The 28,000-nt window shown below is 45.2% G+C and overlaps 1 protein-coding gene across 2 annotated transcripts; it reads left to right on the forward strand.

Moving 5' to 3' along the window:
• Positions 1-38: 38 nt before the first annotated feature.
• Terf2 (telomeric repeat binding factor 2) lies at positions 39-27,943 on the forward strand. Of its 2 annotated transcripts, XM_021632710.2 has the most exons (10): positions 39-457; positions 553-648; positions 1,593-1,723; positions 11,010-11,096; positions 12,682-12,828; positions 15,308-15,414; positions 17,571-17,963; positions 22,107-22,192; positions 25,394-25,434; positions 26,814-27,943. In XM_021632710.2, exons 1-10 carry the CDS (start codon positions 79-81, stop codon positions 26,970-26,972), a joined length of 1,626 nt encoding a protein of 541 aa, XP_021488385.1. In that variant the 5' UTR covers positions 39-78; the 3' UTR covers positions 26,973-27,943. The 2 variants fall into 2 exon arrangements, with proteins under 2 accessions (XP_021488385.1, XP_060248002.1); XM_060392019.1 differs by lacking the exon at positions 17,571-17,963 and having other exon boundaries at positions 61-457.
• Positions 27,944-28,000: the final 57 nt, after the last annotated feature.

Below are 28,000 nucleotides of genomic sequence, written 5' to 3' on the forward strand. Positions count from 1 at the left end.
CGAGGGGCCAGCCCCTCCCCCAACCCAGGCCCTTTCCCTCCCAGAAGCCCGCGGGCGACTTGGAACGCCGTCGGTATCATGGCTGCGGGAGCCGGCACGGCGGGCCCTGCTTCCGGCCCGGGCGTTGTGCGTGACCCGATGGCGTCACAGCCAAGGAAACGGCCCAGCCGGGAGGGCGGGGAGGGCGCGCGGCGGTCGGACACGATGGCGGGAGGAGGCGGGAGCAGCGACGGCGGCGGGCGGGCGGCGGGCCGGCGGGCATCGCGCAGCGGCGGGCGGGCTCGACGGGGGCGGCACGAGCCGGGGCTGGGAGGCGCGGCGGAGCGGGGCGCGGGGGAGGCGCGGCTGGAGGAGGCGGTCAACCGCTGGGTGCTCAAGTTCTACTTCCACGAGGCGCTGCGGGCCTTTCGGAGTAGCCGGTACCGGGACTTCAGGCAGATCCGGGACATCATGCAGGGTGAGGGCCGGCGCGGACCGCGGGGAGGAGGAAGGGCCGCGGGGGTACGGCTTGGGGACCGGGGCTCGCGGAGTCAACCATGTCTGTTTTCCCAGCGTTGCTTGTCAGGCCCTTGGGGAAGGAGCATACGGTGTCCCGGTTGCTGCGGGTAATGCAGTGTCTGTCGCGCATTGAAGAAGGGGAAAATTTAGGTACGGCTATTTTTTGTGTTCTTTTCTGGGATTACTTACGTAGGGTTTTTGTTATTTTCAAACTTAAGGTTCAGGGCTGAAAGATTCCGGGTTAAAGTTCACTGCTGTTTCTACCACGGAGGTCTTTTTTTTTTCCCCTTCGGCGGCGGTTGAATTCTCTTAATTTTGGTTTTCTCCAGTTAAAGTTCTTTGACTGTTTTTTTGTGGCTTTTGTTTTCTTTTGTTTTTTTCCCACCTGTTAATTGCACAGCTGTTTTGTTGCTGAAAGTAAGTTGTGGCAATAAGGAACACATTCTTTGCCCTCTTCCTCCCCATAGTAGAGTGTCAACATCCTCAAACCCAAGTTCAACTTGACAGCTGCTTAACAGTCTTCAGTGTTGACCATGGGTGTCTGAGGAAGACGTGTTATTCTGAATTTTAGAGGCCAGTGTGTATGTTATAATTCATCTGTGGCGAAAAGTATTGACGGATAGACACTTGAAATGTGTTGATTTGAAGTTGGGTGTGGTGGTGCTTGCAGAGGCAGGCCGCTCTACAGAGCAAGTTACTAGATTGCCGAGGCTACACGGAGAAACGCTGTCTTTGGAAAGAAACAAGAAAGAAATTTGGTTGGTTTAAATTTGGACCATATCACAGTACATAAACAGAATAAATGCACATTTTACTGGGTTTGCATGGTCCTTTTATGGTTTTGTGTGTGTGTGTTTTTTCTTAAGACAGGCTCTCTCTACATAGCCCTTGCTGTCCAAACTTACTGTGTAAACCAGGTTGGCCTCTGCCTCTCCTACCTGAGTGCTGGGATTAAATGCCTGGTGTTCATGGTCTTTTATACAAATGAGTCTAAATGGTGTTTGCATGCTTCCATAGATAAATGTATATACTTTTTGGACATGTTTGCTGTTCCATAGAAGAAAGCTTAAAGTGGAAACTGTGTTTTGTCCTAGACTGTTCCTTTGATATGGAGGCAGAGCTCACACCCCTGGAATCAGCTATCAATGTGCTGGAGATGATTAAAACAGAATTTACACTGACAGAAGCAGTGGTCGAATCCAGTAGAAAACTGGTCAAGGAGGCTGTAAGACACCGTTTAATATTGTTTGTTTGTTTTTTGTCTAGGCGAAATCAGGGCTATTTGAAGACACATTGTGGAATCTTTTCTGTGTGGGTAGAGGAAGGAGGTGGGGAGAGATCAGGAGTGTACGCGTGCAACGTGCGATGCGTCATCTTTTCATAAGTGTCCCCCTTCTCGCTTGGAGGGTATTCTGCTCTGTGGTTTTGGTCTTCTTTGTGGCCTGGGAAGCGGGTTGACGTCGAAGACTGCTGTTTTCAAAGTTATTGTACCATTCAGGAGCACTGCGAAGAGGTCCCCAAGTAGCTTTGGTCCTGGGTTTGGTCACCATTGTCTATAACAAGCCTGAAGGAATGGCTAGGACCTTGGGAAGTTTGGAACGGAGCTCTTTGACTGCTAAAAGAGGGACTTAAAGAATATTCCCAAGCCACGAGTGGAAGCAGAGGCAGGTGGATCACCCTGAATTCGAGGCCAGCCTGGTCTAGAAAGGGAGTCCAGGATAGCCAAGGCTACACAGAGAAACCCTGTCAAAAACAAAACCAAAAAAAAAAGAATGTTCCCTGTGATCAGAGTAGAATCAGTCAACTAGAAAAAAGGAATCGCACAGACAGTATTCTAGAATAACAGAGGTAATGAGTATCTAGAAATTGGAGGCTGTCATTTTGTCAAATGGCTTCAGTAGAACTCTTTAAACAAAACAGCGGCTGTAGGTTTTTCTTCTGCAGTAACCAAGGCTGGAGGTGTGGAGGCATAAGCATAGGTAAGGGTGGAAAATGGCTCTCAATTGCCTGGGTGAAGGAAATTTAAGGATAACAGAAGAAAAGAGAGCTCCTGAAAAGGGCAAGGTCTTAGAGGGGGAGGAGAGTAGAGGGAGGAAACCCTGTGTCACAAGGAAGACATTGGCTGTATACAGGGTACAAATATACATTTTAAAAAAAAATTCCAGTATGCTATGGGTATAGATATCTGTTCAGTTAAGGACCTGTAGCAGGAACTACTGGTTATTCTTACAAAGAATGCTTGGATAATTATTACTCTGTTCAAGGAGGAATAAGCCCCACTGTAGGTTTTTAATATAGGTAAGTCGGGTTATATTGGGGGGAAATGCCAGAAAAGTCATTATAGGGATGGAGGAGAAACCCAGGGATGCTCTGAGAACAGCTCAGGAAGAAATGTTGCCTGTTCAGAGTAATTTATCTAACTCCTTTAGAAACAAGGACTATAGATTTGTCATCTGGCCTGTCTTGTAGAGGAGTCTCTTTAGGCATGTACACATAATTTTATTACATAAGCATATGGTTCTCTTCCTGCTTTTGCTGATTGGGGGGCTTGTTCTGAAATAGCATCTTACTATATGCAGAGTGTCCTCGATCTTAGTCTGCTTGCCTCACCAGCCTCCCAAGTGCTGGGATTGCAGGTTTACACCACAACCAGCTAAGTTATTAAGTTCATGTTTTAAACTTTGGTTTGTAATGTCTGCCAGCAAAAATAAACATCTGGGTCAGGAGCAATGGCTCATTGGTTAAGAGCTCTGGCTGCTCCTTCAAAGAACCCAGGTTCATTTCTCACCACCTAAATGGAGTCTCACAGCAGTGACTCCAGTCCCAATGCCTCTGGAGCACCAGGCATGTATGTAGTGCCCAGACATGTATGCAGATAAAACACCCATGCACAATTAGCCATTTTCTTCCGTTGACTTTGTGTGCTTTTGGCCTACCTTTTGGTCTTCTACATACTATATTGTTGGTGGTTTACAAGGAGGAAGGGGAGACAGTCTCACTGTCTATTCCTGCGTGACCTGGAACTTGCTGTTACATACCTCTTGCGTTTGTTTCCAGGGGACTGAAATTACAGGGGTGCTAACTACCAGGCCTGGCTGACTTTTTTTTTTTCTTTTCTCCTGTAGACCAGGTTTATTTGTTTGTTTTAATGGTGCTAGGCAGAGTTCAAAGATAAAGGAATTTTCTCTTGTTATGCCTTTTGAATTTTGTATTATGTGCACATACTACCCTTTCAGAAAATAAAATTATGGAACACAGGGCCTCACATGCTAGGCAAACACTACTACTGAGCTGCGTTCCTAGCCCATACTGTGTTTTTCAATTCAAGATAGTAAATTACTTTAAGACTTAGCAGCTTAAAACAGGGACTGTTAGCTTTCAGCTGCCAAAGGTCAGGAAGCTAGCAGCCTGCCTGAGTGGTTCTTGCCCAGGATTCCTTAAGTAAGGTTGTAGTCAAGCTGTCAGCTAGAGTTTTTGGTGCTGTGCATTGGTGGTAGTCTCTGTGCCCAGCATGTGAGAGGCCCTGGATTCAATCTTCAGAACTGCAGAAATAAATAAACACAGTTGCGGTCATTTTGAGACTCAGCTGGTGCTGGGAATGTTGATGTTTTTTTGAAATCCCAGTACCCAGGGGGCTGAGACTCAGCTGGTGAGAAAACCTGTCTCAAGTCTGAACGATCTGATCCACACTCTGATGTGCCTACTAGCAGGACTCAGGTGGGACTGTGTCACACTGTAGGCCAGCCGTGGGGTCTTGTACACATGGAACAGTCACAGAGGACTACTGGAGAGCCTGGGTCACAGCTGCTTTGATCCCCTTGCCATGAAATGACACTTTCCGAATTTCTCATTTAGTGTCTACAGTCATCTTAGCAAATTCTATGGGGTGCCTAGGTTCATTTAAGCTTTGTAAATTGTTACAATAATTCTTATTTTGAGACAGGGTCTCGCTATATAGCCTTGGCTGATCTAGAACTTGCTATTTAGAGCAGCCTGGTCTGGAACTAAGAGATCCACCTTTCGCCTCTGAGCCTCACAAGGATTAAAGGCATTCACTGTCACACTCAGCACAAAAACTTATTTTAAAATATGTTGGGAGAAGATGGCGCACACCTTTTGTCCCAGCTTGGGAGGCAGAAGATGGCGGGTTTCTGAGTGTGAGGCTGGCCTGGCCTACAGTAGAGCTAGTTCCAGGATGGCCAGGGCTACATGGGAGACCCTGTCTTGAAAAACAATCAAACAAAAAGTATTAAAGTAGGGTCTGGGAGGGCCAGAGAGATGGCTCAGCAATTAAGAGCACTGGGCGCACTTCCAGAGGTTCAGTTCCCAGCACCTACATGCCGCTTACAACTGTCCGTAGTTCCAGTTCCAGGGGATCTGACATTCTCACACAGACATACATGCAGGCAAAACACCAGTCTGTGCTCTAAGAATAAATAAATAATTTAAAAAAATTTAAAAGGGTCTATGCAATGGTTCAGCAGTTGCATGTTTGTTATTCAAGTGTGAAACTGAAGCTCAGATCCCCAATGAAAATGCTGGGAGGGCATTGTGGCCTCAGATGGGGAGAGGAGACGTCCAGGACAAGCTGCCTGAGGAGACTAACTGCATCTGAGAGCTCTGGGTTTGATTGAGTGACCCTGCCACAAGTACGATGGAAGAAAGATTGTAGGTAATTCAGAAAGAAAGAATTTAATCAAGTACATTAAGTTAGAACGTCTCAATTCATGTTAAGAGATTTCTGGAGGTCTCTGGGATTCTTTCAGAGAACATGTTTCATAACAATGCCAAGACACTGTTGTGACTGTGTCAGCGTGTTGTGACTGTGTCAGCGTATTGGCATTTGCAATGAGCCTCACAGCAATGATGAGTGGAGTGGCTAGGGCTTTGGTGAATCATTTTTCTCATGCCAGGTGCAATTTCTAAAAAATGACCAGTGTCTTTTGAAAAGTTTTTGTTAATATGTCTGTGTGTGTGCATGTGCAGGATTTGTAGGGTGATCAGACGACAACTTTGTGAAGTCTTTCTCTCCTTCCACCTTTACATGGGGTGTAGGGAGTGGATTGAGATCTTCAGGTTTGTACAGCAAACTTCTTTACCCATGGAGCCATCTTGATTGCCAAGACCAGTGGATATTAATGTGGCTGAGAAAATCTGAGCCAGGCATGGTAGTGTGCCTCCTCTCCGTGGTGAAACCGTGTCTGAGGGAGAAGAGATTGCTCAGTTTGTTTGTTGGGCCGGAAAAATGGTTCAGTAGTTAAGAGCACTGGCTTTTCTTCCAGAGAACCCTGGTTCTAGTCCTAATATCCACATGATTGCCCTACAGTCTGCTGTCACCCCTGTCCCAGGGGATCTGATACTCTCCCAGGTGCACAGACATTCTGCAGGCAAAACATCCACATAAAATAATTTTTGGGGGTTGTGGCATGAGACAAGGTTTCTCTGTGTAGTCCTGGCTGTCCTGGAACCCACTCTGTAGACCAGGCTGGCCTCAAACTCACAGCGATTGCCTGCCTCTGCCTCCCTAAGTGCTGGGATTGAAGGTGTGCACCACCATGCCCGGCTCAGCCAGGTAAATTTAATGACCACCTTTCTTAAAAGAGAGAGAGGTGGTTCACGGGTAAGGACTCTTGCTGCCAAGCTGACAGCCAGAGCTTGACACCCCAACTCCAGCAGTGCATGGTGGAAGGAGAGGAAAACGAGGACATGTTGTCCTCGGGCCTTCACATGAGCACCATGACACATAGCACGAATACGTTCATACACACATACACACTAAATAATGAAAGGGTGTTTGAAAACAAGGGCCAGTGGTATAGCTCCATAGCAGGTCACTTAGCTGCCATGTCCAAGTGCCAACTCCCAAGAAACAGTTTGAAGTCAAAGAACAACAACAACTGTTTTTTGAAAGGCTGTTTAAACATTCTTTCCATGAAGCCACACAGACCTCTAATCCCTGAGGCAGGATTGACCAGAGATGTAGGCCAGACTAGTCTTCATAGTGAGTGCCAGAGACTCTGTCTTTAAAAAAGAAAGAAAAGGGGGAAAAGGCAGGAAAGAGAAAATCTTCTGTAGACCAGGCTGGCCTTGAAATCAAGATCTGCCTGCCCCTGTCTCCCAGTGCTGGGATCAAAGATGTGTGCCACCACTCCCAGCTGCTATTTTTTTCTGCTGCTTTGTTTTCTTTATTTCTGTCATTTTTAGGCCTCCCTCTGTTCAGAATAGGTGCTTACCTGTTTTAAAAAGTCTGCTTGTAATGCCATATTAACCAGAGACTATTCATAGGGCTTACAATCTAAGAACCTTAATAAATACAAGAGAGAAGGAATTATACTTGTTTCTGACAACTGCAGGAAATTAACATATAAAGTCAAGCTCTCAGTATAAACTTGAGTGACAGGCTTTTAATTTCAGTTTTGAAATTAAATTTGAAATTCAGTGTTCCTATTTCCTGCCCAGTCTGAGAAATTAAACATAGGTGGCCTGTGTTCTTGTTCTGGGCATGTAGAGCACAGAGACTTTCTCCCTGTTGATGCACAGTGCAGAACAGCTATTGAAGGTTCAGATATGTGACTGGTGAGGCAGGTGAAGAAGACCAGAATTTGAAGTTCTGCCAGACTGCTGTGGAGTCTTTCTGCTGTGCTATCTAGAATGGATTCCAGTAAAGGCAACATGAACACCTGGGCATATACTGCAGGTGCAAACAGAAGGAGCTTCCAAAGACCTCTCTCTGGCCTTGGGAGCTTTCCCATGAGTTGAAGATGATGGGAGAAAAATCCAATTCTCATTTTCCTTTCTCTCCTGTTCTGGCCCCTAGGCATTACTGGCCTGGTGGCAGCTGTGCCCAGCAGTGATACTGGCAAAGCTCAGGCATCAAAACCAGGATGAAAGAAAGAAAACCTCATTAAAATCATACCATGCCCATGAGTTTTGTGTGTGTCTCTATGAGGGAGACAGAGGCAGGGTCTCCCTATATAGCTGTTTCTGGCTGTCCAGGAACTCACTGTGTAGACCAGGCTGTCCTGGAACTCACAGAGATCTGCCTGTTGGGATTAAAGGCCAGAAACACCACATCTGGCTGTTGGTGTTACATTCTCAGCCACTGATTTTACATACAAGAAAAGGCAAGTGAACTGAAGTAACCAGAACAAAAGATAAAAACAGACAGAGATGAGTGGAGCAGCAGAGACACTGGAGCTGGGGGTAGTGAGGGAGTGCTAGAATGGTTGCCTCGTGTGTAGAGCCCTCACCACACATAGATGGCCGATAGGTTTTTGACAGTGTGGCTGTTCAATCACTAAATATATTAAATGAGAAAGGACAGTCTTCAGCAATTGCTGTTGAACTAGTGGAATGTCAGTATTCAAAAATGAAGCATGGCCTTAAACATTTCATACCAAAAAATAATTCAGAATAGATCACAAATTCTAAATAAATCCATGGAACTTTCTGTTGGCGGTGTCTTTGCTTTTTTGAGACAGGATCACTGAACCCCTGGCTGTCCTGGACATCCCATTGTGGGTTGGCCTCAAATGCCCGCCTCCCAAGTGCTGAGATTAAAGTATCACTACACACAACTTAAAACCATGAATCGTCTTGAAGAAAATATTAAAAAACCATATTAGTTAGCACTTGAAGTTCAGTTCAGTGTTCATGTCTGGCATCCCAGCATGTAGCAGTGGAGGCAGGAAGGTTAAGAGTTCAAGGACAGCCTGGGTTATTAAGGGACTCTTACCTGGACAAAAAGAAATTGGGGGATGCTGAGAGATGGTTTAGTCAAAAGCACTTGTTCTTGCAGAGGACCCTGGTTTGATTTAGTGCCCATGTGGTTATTCACAACTATCTGTATCTACTTACAAATAAGCGAAATACTCATACACGTGACTAAAAATAACTAAGCTGTTTTCAAAGTCCTCAAGAGGAAAAACTGATACATGGGGCTTCAAAATGTAAAACGTTTGTTCTGAGGGAAACAGTCATAGAAGGGGTTGACTACAGAACTGGAAGAGAACAGTTGCAGGTCATATCTGACAAGGGACTTAGTATGAATGTGTGTACGTCTACACCTAGGCACCTTCTTTTCCCTGAGACAACAGTGTCCATAGCCCAAGTTCTGAGATTACGGGCATGAGCTATCACAGTGGGCTGAAGTGCTTTAATTGGTTGGGTTTGTTTTGTTTGTTTGAAACCATGTAGCTCCAGCCTGGCTTTGAACTCAGATCCACCTGCCGTGATTCAAGACGTGCTACTATGCCTGGTTAATATTTACTTGGGGGTTTGGTAAAGTTTTTAATTTTAGGTTCTTTTTAGTTTGTTTTTGTTGTTGTTGTTGTTCCTTTATGTGCATTGGTGTTTTGCCTCCACATCTGTCTGCGTGAGGGTGTCAGATCCCCTAGAACTGGAGTTACACATATTGTGAGCCTCCATAATATCCTATCTCAGAAAGAAACAAAAACAGGAGAATAGAGTTTTACTGTTTAAAATGTTAGTAAATCACTAGGGCTAGAAGACAGGTGTAGCTCCAGGCTTAGATGATTCAACACCTTTTTCTGGTCTCCACAGGCACCAGGTATACACATGGAGCACATATGTATATGTAGGAAAACATACAACAACAAATAAATAGATAAATAAGAACATCTTTAAAAAAATAATAAAGTAGGGGGGCTGGAGAAATGGCTTAGTGGTTAAGAGCACTGTTTGCTTTTCCAAAGGACTGAGGTTCAACTCCCAGCACCCACATGGCAGCTCACAACTGTCTGTAACTCCAGTTCAAGGGATCTGACACCTTTGCACTAAAGCACATAAAATAAAATTAAATAAATTATTAAAAAAAAATAAAGTAGGGAGTTGGAGAAATGGCTCAGAGGTTAAGAGCACTGACTGCTTCTCCAAAGGGCCTGAGTTCAATTCTCAGCAACCACGTGGTGGCTCACAACCATCTATAATGAGATCTGGTGCCCTCTTCTGCCATGCAGGCGTACAAGCAGGCAGAACTTTGTATACATAAGATCTTTTCAAAAAGAGAGAGAAAGAGAAATGCTAAGTAGTACACCTACCCTGTGCCATCACAGTTTGGCTACTGCTTACCCTGTTAAACATTATATACTCCCAAGAATTCCACTCCTGCATATTTACCTCAGAGTTGAAGAATCATTCACACAAAAACCTGTTTTAGCATCTCTGTTCATAATGACCCAAAACTGTGACCCACCCACATGTTCTTGAGTGGATAAATGGATAAACTATAATATATCCCAAATAATATAATAGTGCTCAACAGCAAGAAAACAGAACTCTGACCGTGCGGCAATACAGATGGACATTGTGCAGAGTGAAAAAGCACCCTTAATACAGCTGGTGCTGGAGGTCAGCCTAGTAGTGAGTGATAGCAGTTCTTGGGAGGCTGAGGCAGGAGGACTGAGACTTACGTGATGGTACTCTGTCTGAAAAAAGCGAAGACAAAGTAGCAAAAATAAGAGTTTTGAAAGTGGGGGTGGGGGAAGATAATGGTTTTGTATTCTCCTGGATCCAGAAGTTCTGGGTATGTTAGCATTTTGTGCCATATGCCCTGAATAGTTTGAATCTAATAGAATTGATGTTTTATAATAAAACAAAACTGTTATATAATGTGTTTTATAAAAGCTTTGTTAAGAAAGTAAGAGTAATATTTCTGCTGAAAATGAATAGGTAAGCATGGTCATCTGAAAAGATGATTGGCTTTGCATCTTCTGAGAATTTATAGTCATGCATCCTTGTTTGGGAGCGTTTGACGCCAGTTTTCTGTACCCTGGGGTGGGGGCTGTACTTAGTGGTGTGTTAGAAGTCTCAGTTGTCTAGTCACTGTCACCTTTTGCTGAGGAGATTCTCTCAGAGCTTCTTTACAGAAACCTCTTTCCCTCTGTGGCTGATGAGGGCATCTGGTCCTACCTGGCTCTTGGTCGCTTTTTTTCCTGTTGTGTGTGAGACTGGTTGCCAATCTCAGTGATTCCCTGCATACTCTAGCTAGAATGGCTAGCTGGTGTTTGTGGTATAAGGCTTGTTTCTCATTCTACAGACTTGGCCTTAGCCCCTCCCCGAATAGAACTAGCAGAACGCTGTGGCCAGCACATCTCTTGTTTGTTCTGGCCCCACGTTATATGTTCTTTTGCCGAGCATCACCCCTGCTTCAAAGCTCTTTTACCCAAAAAGGATTGCAATCAGTTGTTCTATAGACTTGAAATTTTGGGACTCTAATAACTCCTGTCTGTTTTGTCTTTCCTTAGGCAGACTGGCTAAGAGTCTTTAATCCAGGGGATCCAATTTTGCTTTCTCGGGCATTAACAACAACAAAAAACTACACCTATGGTTGCTCAAAGCGCTTGACAGTAATGTTAGCTTTTAAGTACAGGAATTTGATACAGTGTGAAAACAGTTGTAGATAGCTTTAAGATTTAGCTTTTTAGAATATGTTTTGATATTTGATATTTTAATGACATCTGTTATTACAAAAATTTTACTTCCTTTTATAGGCTGTCATTATTTGCATCAAAAACAAAGAATTTGAAAAGGCTTCAAAAATTTTGAAAAAATACATGTCCAAGGACCCTACAACTCAGGTATATATGATATATTTTTATTCCTGTGACTTAACATCTCACTGCCTTTTGTGGAGTAGTAAGGGTGGGTTCTTTGTTAAGAATGTCATCTATCCCAGGTGTGGTAGGACCTCAAGCACTCCGGGAGATGATACCGGCAGATCTTTTCAAAGCCAGCCTGTTTTTCATAGTGTGTTCCAGGCCAGCAGAACTACAGAGTGAGACTTTCTCTCTCTCTCATATGTATGTATGCATTCACCTTTAAATGCCCAACATCTTGTCTGTGATCCCAGCCTCTGAGAGCTGAGGCAACAATTACAAGTTGGGGATTGCCTTGGGCTAAAGTGAGTTCAGGGCTAGCCTAGGCTACAAGTAGGACTGTCTTGAAACATGTCTCACACCTTGCTTTTCATACTTAAGGTGACTTCGACCCCAGCCTCAGTATCTGACACTGGTTTTTCAAGTCTTAGTTTTCACAAACCACTTGTTCTGTCGGCTTTGTGATAGACCATTTAAGTAATTGGTACCAGATATTCAACAGAAAATATGGATTCTAGCCCTGTCTCTGAATGTTAGCCCTGGAGACTGGAAAGCTCTTTGGGGAGGACTTAACATCTTCACTTCCTGTCAGAAGTGTGGGAGTCATTTTGAGCTACATCCTCAATTGGGTTCCCTTCCCCCAACTTGTATTATTTTATAAACTTAAATTTTAGGCTGGGGAATGTTGCTTAAGGTGGGGCATTTGCCTAACATGTCCTGGATGTGAACCCTGGCACCAAACAGGCCCACAATCTATGCCTTTTTGATGTGTTAAGGCAGGGCTTCTTTTATGTATCTATTACTGAACTGTGTAGATTGAGGTGCTCTCAAACTAACAGCCATTTGCTGCCCGTGCCTCTCTAGTTTTAGGCACGTACCGCCATACCTGGCAGAAATCCCCTTGATTTTTGAAGAGCTAACGTGTATAGTACAAAATTCAAAAGGTATCATAAGGGCCTGTGAAATCATAAAGGTTCTTGACCCCAAGCCTAGCAACCCGAGTTCCATCCCCAAGACTCAATACCTTGTCCTCTAACCTCCACATTTGTGCTATTACACAAAGACACACAGGCACACATACACAAATGCACACATGCACGTGCACACACATGTAAAAATATAAGAATAAAGCTTAAGGTGTAAGAAAGCCAGGATTAACAAACAAGTTGAATGAAAATTCCCTCGTCTTTAGCCTTCACCTATGCTGCTGCTCTCAGAGGCAGCCATTGCGACTTATTCTTTCAGAGGTGCCGTCCGCAAGCAAGGCTTCTGGTTGTGCACATATGAACCCTTTTTGCATTCCATCTGCATACAGGATGCAGACAGATCTACACACTGATATTTGAACACTTCTCTTAATACTGCAGCAAGGGATCTTGTATTACACACAGTAGAGCTGCTTTGTCCCTTGTTTCTTCGAGCTGCAGAGTAACCCGTTGTGGCTGATGAAGCAGCGCTTTGAGGTGTCTGGCAGCGTTGCAGATGTTTTGGTGGTATTCTTTTGCAGCTCAGCCCTGATGTTTACTGTTCTCCTTTCTCCTGTTTTGAACGTCAATCTTTCCTGTAGAAGCTACGAACTGATCTCCTGAACATTATCCGGGAAAAGAACTTGGCCCACCCTGTTATCCAGAACTTTTCCTATGAGACCTTCCAGCAGAAGATGCTGCGCTTTCTGGAAAGCCACCTGGACGACACGGAGCCCTACCTCCTCACGGTGTGCCTCTCTGCCTCTCTTTAATTCCCGTGACCATGTTTGCGTCTTTGAGCATGAGTGGGTAATAGAAATTTAGAAGTGAAAAGAATTGTGTGACAGAGACTAGATTATACACACTACCTTTCTGAATGCCTGTTAGATGCCCAAGATAAGCCTCTGCCTTCGGCAGACAGAATGTACCTGGTGTTTCTCACCTGCGTTTTACATTCTTTCACGTGTGACCAATCTTGCAGTTCGAGTAGCGCGTTCTCCTATAGTCCACAGTGTTGCCACAGGCAGTGACGTCTGGGCTGTTAGATGTGGAATGGTGGGGGTTGGTAGTGAGAGAAGGAAAGACTAGAAGTATGCTATCTTCCAGAGGGGCCAGAAACAGGCGACCTTTTCCTTTTCTTTCTTTTTAATTTGGTGTACCTGTGTTTTGCCTGCGCAGATGCCTGTACACCACTAATGTGTGGTGTTTGTGAAGGCCGGAAGCCGTCAAAACCCCCCGGGACTGCTGGAGTTAGTGACTGTTGTGAGCCACCATGTGGGTGCTGAGAATCAAATTTGGGTTTCCCTACAAGAGCATCCAGTGCTCTTAACTGCCGGGCTATTCTCTTGCCTTACCTCCGTCCCTTTTGAAATAGGCTCTCACTGTGTATCCCTGGCTAGCCTGGAAAACTGTAAACTCACCGTCTGTCTCTGCCTCCTGAGTGCTGGGGTTAAAGGTGTGGGCCACTGTGCTGCACCGGTCTAATGAAGATAATCTTTAGTTGGACTCAGATTGCATGGTGATACATACCATCGCTCCGTACAGTAAGGCAGAAGGATTATGAGTTTTGGGGCTAGCCTGGGCTATATGTAGAGCAAGCCCCTATCTCAAGAACTTCATGGCTAGAGATATAGCTTAATATTAAAACACTTGGGGGCTGGAGAGGTGGCTCAGAGGTTAAGAGCACTGGCTGCTCTTCCAGAGGTCCTGAGTTCAAATCCCAGCAACCACATGGTGGCTCATAACCATCTATAATGAGATCTGGTGCCCTCTTTTGGTGTGCAGGTGTACATGCAGGCAGAATGCTGTATACATAATAAATAAATAAATCTTTAAAAAAATATTAAAACACTTGGCCTATTATGTAAAAGGCTCTTAACACCACAAAAAAAAAAGAGAAAGGAATAGGGGACCCAAGATTTTGATAATGTTAAAATAGCCTGTTGTAATGGTGGATCTGCTGAATGCTAGGGTGGTGTTGATGATCCTGTCAGCTGCTCAACAAATCTTAGGTTACTTTTTTTTTTTTAAGGTGTTTTATGTAGATGAACGTACACCTGCCTGCCAGAAGAGGGCATCAGATCCCTGTATAGATGGTTGTGAGCCACTATGTGGTTGCTGGGAATTGAACCCAGGACCTCTGGAAGAACAGCCAGTGCTCTTAACCTCTGAGCCAGCTCTAACCCCTCAGATCACTTGTAAAGCAGGTATTTAGGATAGGTAGCCAGGAAGTACCTGAATGTTGACCCTTTGGTCTAAGTGTGTTTCATTCCTTTGCATTTTGGGTAACTAGAAACTCTTCTGCTCCTTACATAAGGATAGAACTCATCTCTTAAGTCACCATGTCACAGCTGTATCTGAACTTAAAGCAGGACGGAGATGGCTAAATAGAGTTAGGGTAAGAATGGCTTGCCTAGGGCTTCCTGTGTAGTATTGCTAATGATTTTCAAATAATCAGTAAGAAAGATAAAACATTTGTGAGGATATAGTTAATAAAAATATATATACACAAACTAAAAATCATTCTCATTGTCAGGTATCCTAAATTTTGAAAAAAACGTTTGAGCCTGGTATTATGGCACACCCCTATGCCAGCACCTGGCAAATCATAGCAAGTCCAAGGCCAGCCAGGTCTATCTGTCCAGTTTGGGGCCATACAAAACTCTGTCTCAAAAAAAAGGAGAGCCCTGGGGTTAAGAGCTCTTGCAGAGCCCAAGATTCCCAGGGCCTACCAGATGGCTCACAGCCACCTGCAACTCCATTTCCAAGAAATATCATGCCCTCTTCTGGCCCCTATGGAAATGTGGTACATATGTACTTAGGCAGGCGCAAGCACATACATGCGAAAATAAAAAAATAATTTTTTTTTTTTTTTTTTTTTTTTTTTTAAGAGAAGTAGGGGAAGAAGTTTAACTTTTATGTTTAACTCCAAAAGAACTAGAAGCTGGATTAGGTCTGAGGTTGGAAGGACAAAGGTACAGTGCAAGAAAGTTCTCCTAATCTAACTAGCCACCTGTGGAGGTGTTGCTGTGGTGGTTCTGTTGTTTTGTTTCAAGATAAGGAAGGGGAGTTTGAGGGTTACCCCCATCATGCTGTGCCCTCCAGTCAGTGCCTGGACTGGATTTGTAAATGTGCTGCTTACATGTTAAATGTGTTCTTGATGAAAGAAGCAAACACTAGATAAACACCTGTGGCTTCCTTTTCCTGAAAATACCCTTCCTTTCCCAGATGGCCAAAAAGAACTTGAAATCTGAATCTGCTGCTTCAAGTACAGCAAAGGAAGAAAAGCACCCAGTCCCAGAGCACGTGGAAAAACCACTTAGAGAGCCTCCAAGGTGAGGATGTCCTTTGTGATTGTGGGGGAAACATTTAGCAAGATCAGTTTCTCTTGGAGAATGGACTTGCTGAGTAACTTACCAGGTTATTGGCATATACCACACTCTGAGAGGCAGAGAGTGGGGCCTAGGAAAATGAGATTAGCTGTCGAGGTCTATGAGAGAAGGTCCTGATTAACACGTCCCCAAAGTTCTGGTTTTATTTCTCTGTCTCACCTGTAACTCAGCACTCCTTTCATTTTATGGAGACAGGGTCTCATGTTGTAGCCCAGGCTGGCTAGGAACTCAGCAGTACTCCTTTAGCTTCCCATGTGCTGGGACTGCAGTGTGAACCACCGCACCTGGGGGGATGGCTCGTTTTTCATTCACTCAGGGAACAGTGTTCAGATAAATGAGAGACCTGGTCATGGTGGTGCATAGCCTTTTTTTTTTTTTTTTTTTTTTTTGGTGGGAGGAGAGGGGTTCGAGGCAGGATTTCTCTCTCTGTAGTCCTGGCTATCTTGCAACTTACTCTGTAGATCAGACTGGCCTCAAACTCAGAGATTAGCTGCCTCTGGTGGCACATAGCTTTAATCCCAGCACTTGGAAAGACAGAAGCAAGAGGCTCTGAGTTAGAAGCCAGCCTGGGCTATATAGTGAGACCCAGTCTCAAAAACAAACAAACACATGAAAAGAACTAGTTGCAGATGTCAAAGAGAAGGAAGGAGAGAAGACAAGTCTGGATCTCATGTCTGGTAACTTAACACAAAAGTATCTCACAGTATTAGAGATTTGAGTACCCATATGTGGCCTTCTTGCTGGCATGCCAATTGATGGTGAAAGAGGGAGGGGGAGGAAGTCTTCTTCTCCCTCCTTCCCTTCCTCCCTTTCTCTGTCTCTGTCTCTCTCTCTCTCTCTCTATCTTTCTACCAGTCTTGAGCACATTGGTAGTTATAATCTTGGGGGCGCTGTCCTGTTGGCCTTTTCTAATCCCAGTCGCTTACGGGGGCCCTATCTTCAAACAGGAGTTAAATGTCATCATGTAACTCACTGAAACCATATCTGCAAAGCAGGACACTAGAAAGGAGAGGCAGGGTTTTTTCATTTTGGTAGTTGCTACTTTGTGAGGAGTGTCTTAAGTATTCCAAAAATGAGTTCGAATTTTGCGTGTGAGACGTCCTCTTTGTGTGTGTGGTTAGATTTCTCAAGTTTTAACCAGATTTGTTTTCTGTTTTAACTGTATGCATGAGTATGTATGGTGAGTATGGGTGCCTTTGGAGTCTAGGAGAGGGATTTGAATTATACACAGCTGAAGATGAGCCACCTGAGGTAGGTGCTGTAGAGTTTGGGTTCTCTGCACAAGCAGCAAGCATTCTTAACCACTGAGCTAGATTCTCAACTTTTAAATGTTGATTTTAGAAAGCAACTCTGTGCATGGCAGACAATGCTTGTCAGGGAGACTGGCCTTCAGGCTGCAAATTTTTCTAAAATTCAGTCTCAACCCAGCCATGGTGGTGCACACCTTTAATCTGAGTCCTTGGGGAGGCAGAAGCAGGCAGATCTCTGTGAGTTCAAGGCTGGCCTGATCTACAAAGCAAGTCCAGGACAACCACAGCTACACAGAGAAACCTTCTGTTTTAAAACAAAATTCAGTCTCATTACTCCCAGACCACTTGGCACACTGCTTTCTCAGAATTCTCAAGACTGTTTCTAAATGTATGGTGGGTATACACTTAGTTGCTCCTCAAATGAGGGTTGGGGGAGGATGGCTGAAACAATAGAGATTTCACAGTGAGACTGTAGCGTTATTAGCTGGCGCCCAGGCAGGTGTGAGGATGGCAGGCGCTACTCAGAGTTCTAACACGATGGAAAACGTTGCTTTGATCATACAGACTAAAAAGGTGACTAACATTGACTTTGGTTTCTATAAGGTTCCCTTCTTTAGAATTTAAACTTGTTACAACTTAGATTTGTGCTCATTTAAGAAGGCTTTTGTAAGCAACAGCTGTTTACGGAAAGCAGCCCGTCTCTTACCCAGTTTTTGTTTTTGTTTGTTTTATTTTGCTGGAGAGTTTGAAGAGCCCTGTTTGAGGCCGCATACTTTGCAGAGGTCCTGCCTACTTGGCCATGCTTCCACACTGGGGAGACTGACTCTCCTGTGTGTGCTTTATTTGCAGACAGCCTCGGAACACTCCCACCACCATCGGAATCAGGACTCTGAAGGCAGCTTTCAAAGCTCTGTCTACTGCACAAGACTCAGAGGCAGCTTTTGCAAAACTGGACCAGAAAGATCTGGTACTTTCTAATCTAGCATCCCCATCATCACCAACCCACAAAAACAAGAGACCCAGGAAAGATGAAAATGAAAGCTCAGCTCCTGCTGAGGGTGAGGGAGGCTCAGAACTACAGCCCAAGAACAATCGCATGACAATAAGCAGATTGGTTTTGGAGGAGGACAGCCAGAATACTGAGCCCAGCCCAGGCCTCAACTCCTCCCCGGAGGCCATGTCCGCATCACCGTCCAAGCCCAGAGCTCTCAACCAACCCCACCCAGGGGAGAAGAATCCCAAGTATGAAGACCTTCTTTGTAGCAGTTTTGGGGCTGGTTGGCCATCCTGGTTGGGCCTGGTTTTACTTCCGTGAATGAAGTGTACTTCAGCTGAGTTACTCTCCACAAAGGCTTGCTCAGACTGCTAGAATGAGACTGGAACAGGGAATGACAATATGGCAGTCCCTGTCCCAAGGGGGGCAGTTCCCAAGCCCCACTGTAGGCTGCCTGGCACTGCCCTAGGGCATGCATAAGGAAAGGTTTCTGAGCCTTCTGCCTGTCCATGTCAGTGTCTAATGACTTAGTCTTACTGTGAAATTTGTGTAGTTGGGCCTCATTATACTTGACCAATGAGTACTCAGCAAATCCAGTCATGATTTACTAATCTTCCCTGTTTCCATAGCTGCTGTGGGGCAGTGGTTAGAATAAGTTAATTCTATTCATTTGACTTTCCATTGTGACTCCCAACCCAGATTTTGAGTTTAGCTCACCTCTGTGGCCTGTGTGGACTCACCCTCCAGGCATTGGTTTGCTTGCTCTCTCTGAACTGTTTGTTTCTCTGCTGTATATTCACTTCCTCTCATTCCCACAGTGGACTGTCATTCCCCCATTGTTGCCTGTCAGAATTCCATTGGTGCTTCGAAGGGGAGGGAAACTTAAGTGTGTACTGGCCTCAAGCACTTCCGTATGTTATCTTACGGAATCTCCAGTGCTCACTCCGTGAGGTGGTGGTAGCCCTATTCTATAGATGAGGGAGGCTCAGCAAAGTTACTAGCTCACCTGATGTCACACAACTGAAAGGAGCGAACATGGCTTTTCAGGGTCTGAAGCTATATGATGTTGACATAGCAGCTGGGGCCACAGACCCAGTTGCCTCTCTTAACTCTTACCTCCCCCATGAATTCTTGTACGGCTGCCCCTGCTATACGGCATCTGCCTCAGTCATGCCGTATCTCCCAAGGCCATTGCCATCTCTACACTGCTTTGTGCTGTGATTGTTCAGAGACCGTGTTCTGATGCACTGTGACAGGCAATGGCATGTGATAGGATGGTTTCCTTGGGCACAGATTTGCACCATGTGCACCGCTCTTGAATCCAGAAGCAAGCCACTGACAGCTCTCCACACCTCGTCCTCACTTGGCACATGATCCATTTATTCTTCACAGAAAACCTGTGAAGTGTAGATACTGCCCCAGTGAGCAGGTGAAGAAGCAAGAGCATACAGGATGCCAGTAGGTTCGTAAATTGGGAGTATGTGTGAAGGTTGCAGATAAACCCAGCGCTGTCATATGTCCAGGGTACAAAGTATGATGGGTACTCTGCAGCAAGAGTTGACAACAATCTACCTGCTACCTGTTTCGGTCAATAGAGTTTAATGGGACATAGCCACATCCAGCAGGTAGGACTGCCTGTGGCTGCTTCGATCTAGAGAAAGTATGGCTTGCAAGGCTGAACTGTCTGGTGAGACAGCCTGAGGAAGTGTGTGAGGTCCCTGGGCTTGGCAGGAGTTCCCAAACCTGCTTAGACAAGTCTTGGGTGGAGTACATCCTTCAGAAGAGCAAATGTTAGGCCAGCCTTGAAAGAGTAGCAAGGTAGCAAGTGTATTATGGAGAGGAATTCTGGCAGAATGGCTGCTTCCATGCGGGCACGGAACACCTGTCATTAGTAACTGGGAGAATGCAACACAGAAAGGAGCAGCAGGGATGGGTTGTTGGGCCATACCTTGAGTGCACCCTAGTCTTCTGGTCAGGCAGGCAGCTTCTCAAACTGAGAGTCACAGTTACAGATTAGTTTGGTTGATTGGTTTTGATTTGTTGAGACAGGGTTTCTCAGTGTTGCCCTGGCTGTCCTGGACTCACTTAGTAGACCAGGCTGGCCTTGAACTCACAGATCCATCTGCCTCTGCCCCCCAGAGTGCTGGGATCACAGGTGCTACAGATGATTTTTGTAAGGTGTATGCACCCAGGCCAGTGAGGCACCACCGAGGGCGCGGTAAGCCAGTGACAGCTGCAGGTAAGCACAGAGGGCTTGAAAGCCAGGAGCAGAAGGACCCAGCAAGGAGAGGCAGTTAGGTGGGTTGCCTGGCAGGCAAGACCGTAATGCCTAGATTTTTCTGTCCCCCTCAGCACCTGTACACAGATACTTGCTAGGAGTTTATTGATCAAGTAAAAGGGATCCTCAGACCTTGTAGTGAAGGGATGGCATCCCCTAGCATATATAGGTTAGCAGAAAGTTGTTTTGTTTATTTGCAGAGAGGGGAGGGACTGAAACCTCACAGACCAAACCCAGCAGCCCCAAGCTGGTTGACAAGTCCCTGCCAGACCACAGTGTTCATGAAGTTTAACCAGTGAGGAGAAAACATAAGAATCAAAAAATGGCCGACTTGCCTTGGGCTGCACAGCCACCTGATACTAGGAGGACTCTATTCTCAGTCCCTTCCACACAAGAGATGCAGATAGCAGTCAGCGGGACACTCTACACAGGCACTTAGGCCCCAGGCAATCCCTACTAAAACGTTTGTGCAGAGGGTGGTGCTGAGAGTTCAAAGACTACAGAGAGAGCAGGGCAGCAGCTCAGGGGAAATGGTGGCGGGCGGGGAACCAAGATCCAGGCTCATGACTGGAAAATCAGAGAATTTAGCATCCTAGCTGTCACCTGTCCATCAGTAAATAGTGGTCCATAGTAAAACTGAAAAGAAAGACCGATTGTAAATGTTTGTCATTTGTTTCAAGTGACCTATTCTCAAGCTCTAATCCAGATTAAGCACATTGTCTACCATCTGTCTGAGCTGCTTGGTCAGGTAGTTTTTCAGGAGACTTACAGAGGGGTGGGAGGACGTTGACTGGCCTTGTTAGCATAAGCGGGCGTGTAGCTGTAGGTCTGCATGGCCTCACACTGACACAGGAGCAGAGGCCCCCGCGTTGGGATCAGTAGCTTCAGGACGGGTGTAGCTCAGTTGGTAGAGTGCCCTAGCAGGTATGAAGCCCTTGGTTTGGTCCTCAGCACCACAAAAGACCTGGTGACGCATGCCGTTAGAGCACTTGGGTGGAGGTAGGAGGGTCAGAAGATCCAGGTCTTTGATGATACAGCACATACAAGGCCAGCCTGGGCAGTAGAACCCTGTCACGAAGGAGGAGAAGGACTGATTTTTACGGTACTGAAGCTTCCTGAGCCTGGGAGGGACTCCCAGACAGAGATAATAAGTCAGGAGCGAAGTAGCCTGGGTCGCTGTAGGTCAGCAGTTCTCAACCTATGGCTCTTGACCCTTTGGGGGTTCAATGACCCTTTCACAGGGGTTGTATATCAGATATTTATAATTGATAACCAGCAGAATGAGAGTTACGAAGTAGCAACAACAATAATTTTGTGGTCAGGGGTCACCACAGCATAAGGAGCTGTATTAAAGTGTCATCGCAATAGGAAGCTTGAGAGGAACTGCTATCAATGTAGGGTGTGGCAGACACAAGGTACGAAGTGGCCTGGATTCAGAGCCCACAGAGAACTGTGCTGATTTGCTGTTGTTTAAATAGTCCAGCTTATGTCTTTCAGGCTGGCTTTGAATTTGTCATTTCCCTGTCTTAGTCTCCTAAGTACTGTTGTTACAAGTATGGGCTGTTGTGCCCAGTCGGCATGCTTTTATGATGTTGTCTTTGGGAGGAGAAGAGGCTGGTGTAATACTGATGAAGGGTATCTTGAGTTTAACTCCCAGAATAGGGAGCCTGCCAAAGTCAGGGGGAATGTAGGAGCAGAGAGCATGGCCCTGAGAGGCAGGGAAGGGTTCGCCCCTTCCAAGTCAGAGAAATGCCAAGACATTTGAAGGAGCCCAAATGACTAGGTATGTTGACACATACCTGTAATCCCAGCACTCAGAAAGGAGGGGCAGGAGGATTGAGAGCTCCCGGCCAGCATGTACTCAGTGCGGCCCCATCCAAAACCTAACTGAGGAGATAAAGCAGTTCTGAGGGAGACGGCAATAAGGTAATGTACTTACACGGTGTCCAGCTTGACACTTGGCCTATGCTCACGTATAGCCTGGCTAGCCCGGGAAAATGGTGGTGAATTTGAGCATTGTGGCGTGAGTCCTGAGCACTCACGTGCAGAAAGGGAGCCAAGAGTTTGGCGTGAAGGGAGTGTTTCATGGCTCATCTTCATTGTTCTCTCCTAGAGTATCCAAAGGCAAGTGGGACAGCCGTAACGGGCTTGAAGAGAAAGAAGTGTGGATGGAAGAGGATGAGCTGTTTGAAGTTCCGGGTAAGCCTCAGAGGCTCCCTGCCCTCCCTCCTGTGGATGTTTTTCATGTGTGATGCATGGTGCTGTCGTGTTTGTGTTCCAGAAGTGTCTGCCGCCCACTTAAATATAAGTATATGATGCCATTTTGAATCATCAGGAATTAGAGTTTTGTTTTATTACTAACAGGATCTTGCTGTGTAGCGCAGGCTAGCCTTAATTTCAGGTTCCTCTTGCCTCAGCCTCCCAGGTGCTGAGATCACAGGCGTGAAATCATCAGGATTTCATATTTGGTCCTCTGTATTTCTTTTTCCTTTTTTTTTTTTCTTGGTGGCATGAGAGTGAGGAGAGTGAGGAGTCTCGTGTAGTCCATTCTGGCTTGAACTCCTGAGCCTCCTTCCTCCGCTTCCAAAGCTCTGAGAGTAGGCATTCGCCATCACACTATTTTTCCCTTTTGTTTGTTAATTTTGGAGTCAGGGCCTCACTATGTAGCCCTGGCCGGCCTGAAACTAAACATAGATGAGGAAGTCTATAGATAGACTTGAACTTACCTGCCTCTGTCTCCTGAGTACTAGGTCTCCTGTATTTAAAAAAAAAAAAAAAAAAAATCAATGACATTGTACTTCTGTATTTATATTCGGGGCAGGGAGGCAGCACGATGCATGTAGGAGTCAGGCCAACTTGCAGGTCTGTTCTCTACCACCGTGTGGGTCCCAGAGGTCAAATTCAGGTCATCAGACTTAGCAGCAGGTGCCTTTCCCTGCTGAGCCATCTCTCTGGCCCCTCCTTCTTAAATAAAAGGCTCTCTTTAGTGTGTGTCCTGAGCTACTACATACATCCTCAGTCCAAGTGAAGGAAAAAAAAAGATCTCTCACTCCTGCCTGTGCATGCATGTATAAGACAGACACTGTAGTTCTCTATAATTACTTCCACAGCTCTTTTGCATTTGCATTAGAATCTTTTCCACTGTATATTTTGCTTTTTGCTTTTTGGTTTTTTTCTCAAGACAGACTTTCTCTGTGTAGCCCTGGCTGTCCTTGAACTTGTTCTGTAGACCAGGCTGGCCTCGAACTCAGAGCTCTGCCTTCCTGTCCTGAGTGCTGGGATTAAAGCTATGAGCACCCACCTACCTCCACCCCCGCCCCCACCCCCTGCATGCTCATATTTTACATTGTAATAGAAATAGATAAGAGCTAAATCTTCATTTGGAAAGTTGTAATGGCAACAGTAATTCTTTCACAATTCCAAAGGTCTTGTCCTTAAAAAAAAAAAAGTACCCTCCATGAAGGTCCCAAGATGACTCTGGGAAAAGGCACCTGTTGTCAAGCCAGTTGACCCCAGTTCAGTCCTCAGAGCCAGAGTGGAAGGAGAGCACCAGCTCTCACAGTTTGTTCTCTGACCTCCGCACACAAGCCTTATCCTGAGTGCGCCCACACACATACACAAAGTGATTTTTGTGTTTTGAGACAGGGTTTCTCTGTGTAGTCCTGCCAATCCTGAATCTCACTCTGTAGACCAGACTGGCCTCAAACTCACAGAGATCCACTTGCCTCTGCCTTCTGAGTACTAGGACAAAAAAGGTTTTCAGTATTTTCCTAGAGACTGGCTGGCCATGGTGACACATGGCTTTAAGCCAAGTACTCTTATGGCAGAGACTGGAGGTTCTTTCTGAGTTCAGGCCAGTCTGACATCCTGTCTCAGAAAAAAAAAGAAAGAAAGAAAAGGAAAAATAAATAAATTACATTTATTTGTACACACACATGCCATGGATTGTGTATGGAGGTCAGAGGACAACTTGGGGAATCAGTTTTCTTCTGCCATGTGTGTCCAGGGGTTAGCCCCAGGCAGTCAGAAGTGATCACACACACTCCTGTTGTTGTTGTTTGGAGACAGGGTTTCTTTGTGTAGGCTTGGCTGTCCTGGACTCACTTTGTAAACCAGGCTGGCCTCAAATTCACAAAGATCCTCCTGCCTCTGCCTCCCTGAGAGCTGGGATTACTGGCATGCACCGCCACTGGTCACCTCCATTTTCACCCACTGAGCTGTCTAGCCAGCCCCCAAGGCTTTTAAATTGTTAGCAGAAAACAGTAAAGTGATTATTATCAAGGGGTTATATGTGATATAGACACATATATAGTAAGTTCTTTTAAGATTTTCGTTTTGATTATGTATATGTATGTGGACTTGTGCATGTGACTGTAGTGCCGTGGAATATCAGAAGAGAGTTGTCAGATCCCCAGGGTTGGAGTTGTAAATGATTGAGAGCTACCTGTGATGGAGGGGCTGAAAACCAACCTTGAGTCTTCTCAAAGATACGACCCATCTCTCCAGGCCTAAATTTTTATTTTGAGATTTGGGGCATGGAATTTAAGCTCTGTGTTTGTTAGGCAAACACACTACTACTGAGCCCTATATTAAAAATTTAAGTGTAGTAGGCCCTCAATGGATAGAAAATAACGGTTTTGGTAAAGAGTTTGAAGTCTTTTATGTACATTGGTGTTTAGCCTGCATGTACATGTGTGTGAGGGTGTCAGATCTTAGAATTACAGGCAGTTGTGAGCTGCCGTGTGGGTGTTGGGAATTGAATCCAGGTCCTCTGGAAGAGCACTCAGTTCTCTTAACCACTGAGTCATCTCTTCAGCCCCAAGAGCTTGAAGTCTTGTCTTTGATCAGAATTTATTGGAACTTGGTTGTGCACACCTGTAATCCTAGCATTCAGGAGGCAGAGGCAGGCTGATTTCTGAGTGAGTTTGCGGCCAGCCTGGTCTACAGAGTGAGTTCCAGGACAGCCAGGGCTACACAGAGAAACTCTTGTCTCAAAAAAAAAAAAAAAAACCACAAAACACAAAACAAACAAAACTCCAAACAAATATAAATGAAGCCTGTTTGTAAAGCATTTTTCTGTACAGGTTCTCAGAGCTGAGGTGACGGTGGCAAAGAACAGAAAGAAGTTACCCTTTAGTGATGTTCTTTTTATTTTCAACAGTAGTAAAATTTGGCTTTTTGGGTTTTTTAGTTTGTTTGTTTGGTTGGTTTATGTGTTTTTGCTGGTTTTACTGTTCTAGAGATTAAACTCCGCCTTTTCAAACTAGATGGTTATTCTGTTACAGTGCTGCATTCTCAGCCTTCAGAACCTGGGAAATGTAAAACAAGTATTCTTTTCAGGGATACTCTGTTTTCTTTATGTAAACTCTAAGCTATGTGTACTTTTCTGTTCTCCAACAGCACCAGTTGAGGACAAGTCATCCAGTTTAACAAGAAAGCAGGTAAGTTTTAAAAACTCTATGTGTGAATGTTTTGTCTACATGTAAGATTTTATTTTTGATTTTATGTGGGCTTATGTATGTGAGTGCAGTAGCCATGGAATCCAGAAGATTGTGTTAGGTACCCAAAGTTGGAGTTATGGATGGTTAAGAGCCTCCTCTACTTTAGGGTGCTGGAAACCAAAACTGGGTACGCCTGTGTCCCAAGTGCCCACCTGGTGCTTGCAGAGGCTAGAAAAGCATTGGATCACTAGGAACTGGAATTACAGTTGCCATGTGGGTGCTGGGAGTGGAGCCAGCTGTTGTTGAAGGACAGCCTGTGCGCTCTCCTAACCGTGCTCTGAGCTCTCCAGCCCTTAAGACTTTCTGATGTCAGTTTTGTAAGAACTACGAAAACAAGTCCTCCTTCTCAGACAAAAATTACTCATGCACCTGGTAAAAATAACTCCTAAGACAGTTCCAACTAAGTTCAAATACTGGATTTGAGGTTTTTTTCTGTGTGTGAGTGTTTTGCCTACATGTGTGTCTGTGTACCACTAGTGCCCGAGAAGCCAGAGGAGGATATCAGAGCTCCTTAAACTAGAGTTTACAGATGGTTGTGATCCACCATGCAAGTGCAAGAAACCAAACCAAGGTCCTCTGCCAAGAACAGCAAACGCTCATAACCATTGAGCCATCCCTCCAGCCTCACAGCAGTGACTATCAGGCTGGAGAGATGGCTCAGTGGTTAAGAGCACTGTCTGCTCTACCAGAGGTCCTGAGTTTAATTCCCAGCAACCACATAGTGGCTCACAACCATCTATACTGAGATCTGATGCCCTCTTCTGGCAGGTAGGTGTACATGCAGAGGAGCACTCATATACATAAAAAAGCAAATAAACAAATAAAACAAATGGATTTATTTTAAAAAATGACATGTCAGAACATTGATTATGTTTTGTTGTTTTTGTTTTAGACAGTGGGTCTCTCTGTAGCTCTATGTCTTTGATACAGAGATCCACCTGTCTCTGCCTCCCAAGTACTGGGATTAAGGCATGCTGTGTCACCACATTCAGCTTATACCTGTTGTAAACTGCTGTTGGCTTCAGAGTATGCTCATAGGATTTTTTTTTTTAAGATTTATTTATTTTATTATGTATACAATGTTCTGCCTGCATGTACACCAGAAGAGGGCACCAATTTTCATTATAGATGGTTTTGAGCCACCATGTGGTTGCTGGGAACTGAACTCAGGACCTCTGGAAGAGCAGCCAGTGCTCTTAACCTCTGAGCCATCTCTCCAGCCCTGCCCATAGGATTTTTGGGTTTGATTTGCTCAGTATGTTGGAAAAGAGGTAAGTGTCAAAACAAGTTTTGACAAGTTGTTTGGTTTTGTTTTGCAGAAGTGGACCATAGAAGAGAGCGAGTGGGTGAAGGCCGGAGTGCAGAAATATGGGGAAGGAAACTGGGTTGCCATTTCTAAAAATTACCCCTTTATTAACCGAACAGCTGTGATGATTAAAGATCGCTGGCGGACCATGAAAAGGCTTGGCATGAACTGAGAAAGGTGTTCATTTCCACAGGAGTCACAAGAGCTGTGATATCTTTCTCAGAAGCTGGACTGAGATGAGAATTGAGGGCACCTCTTTCTGTACTGGGAGAGCCTGGGTACACCCCCATCGCTGTTGTTGGAGATCATGAAGCCAAGAAGCAAAGCCGGGTCCACCGCATGTCTGCGGCAGAGACTACAGGCACACAGCTTGTACAGTGCCAGAATATCACTAGCGTTTCCCTTTAGTGTTTGCTTCAATCTGAACCCCAGTAATCTATAGACCCTTCTAAGAAATGATGGAATCCATTAGGAGCACCTGTGATCCCGGGACCTGTCAAAACCAGCGATGTGAGCATTGTCTGGGAGGAACTTAATCCTCGCTGAGTTGGCCTCCGACTCAAGTACAAAGGAACTCCGTGTGCTGAGCCCACAGGGGAGACTTTCAGTGCTTGTGAAGTCAGCTTCCTTTTAAAAACTGTTCAGCCACTTGCAGCATCAGCCCTGGACCCGACTGCCCTGGCATCCCCCGTTCATGGATGCTGGGCTACATGGCAGGTTCATCCTCCCAGCTTCTCATGTGGTTGAACAAGTGTGGGGTTTTTTGTTTTTTTGTTTTTTGGTAAAATGGTGATTGTAGATAAGCTTAGACACCCCCCCCCCCCATTCTTGGAGCCCTTCCTTATGCTGAACTTCAGAAGCTTACAAACATGAGTTGTTGGATGCAACGCCTAACTTGCCCTCTGTGAAACGTTGCTCCCACATTTCCCCAGTCCTGCTTTGTTCATGCCTTGCCCTGAAATCTGACATGCCCTTCTCCTTTTGTACCGTGTTGTGCTTGCTGTCCCTCAGACACCCTTAAAGACTGTCTTTTTAGCAAAACAAAAATTTCAGTACAGTGTTTTCTGTAACCTTTTTTTAAATATGAGAATGAAGTGTTCCTACTTGTAGCATTCTTCATTATTAAAGTCTTGCTTCTCTCAAGTTTCCACAGCTGGTCAGTTGCAACGTGCATTCCGATCAGGCAGCACACGTGAGGCT

This window comes from Meriones unguiculatus, chromosome 10, assembly GCF_030254825.1.
Source record: "Meriones unguiculatus strain TT.TT164.6M chromosome 10, Bangor_MerUng_6.1, whole genome shotgun sequence".
Taxonomy (NCBI): domain Eukaryota; kingdom Metazoa; phylum Chordata; class Mammalia; order Rodentia; family Muridae; genus Meriones; species Meriones unguiculatus.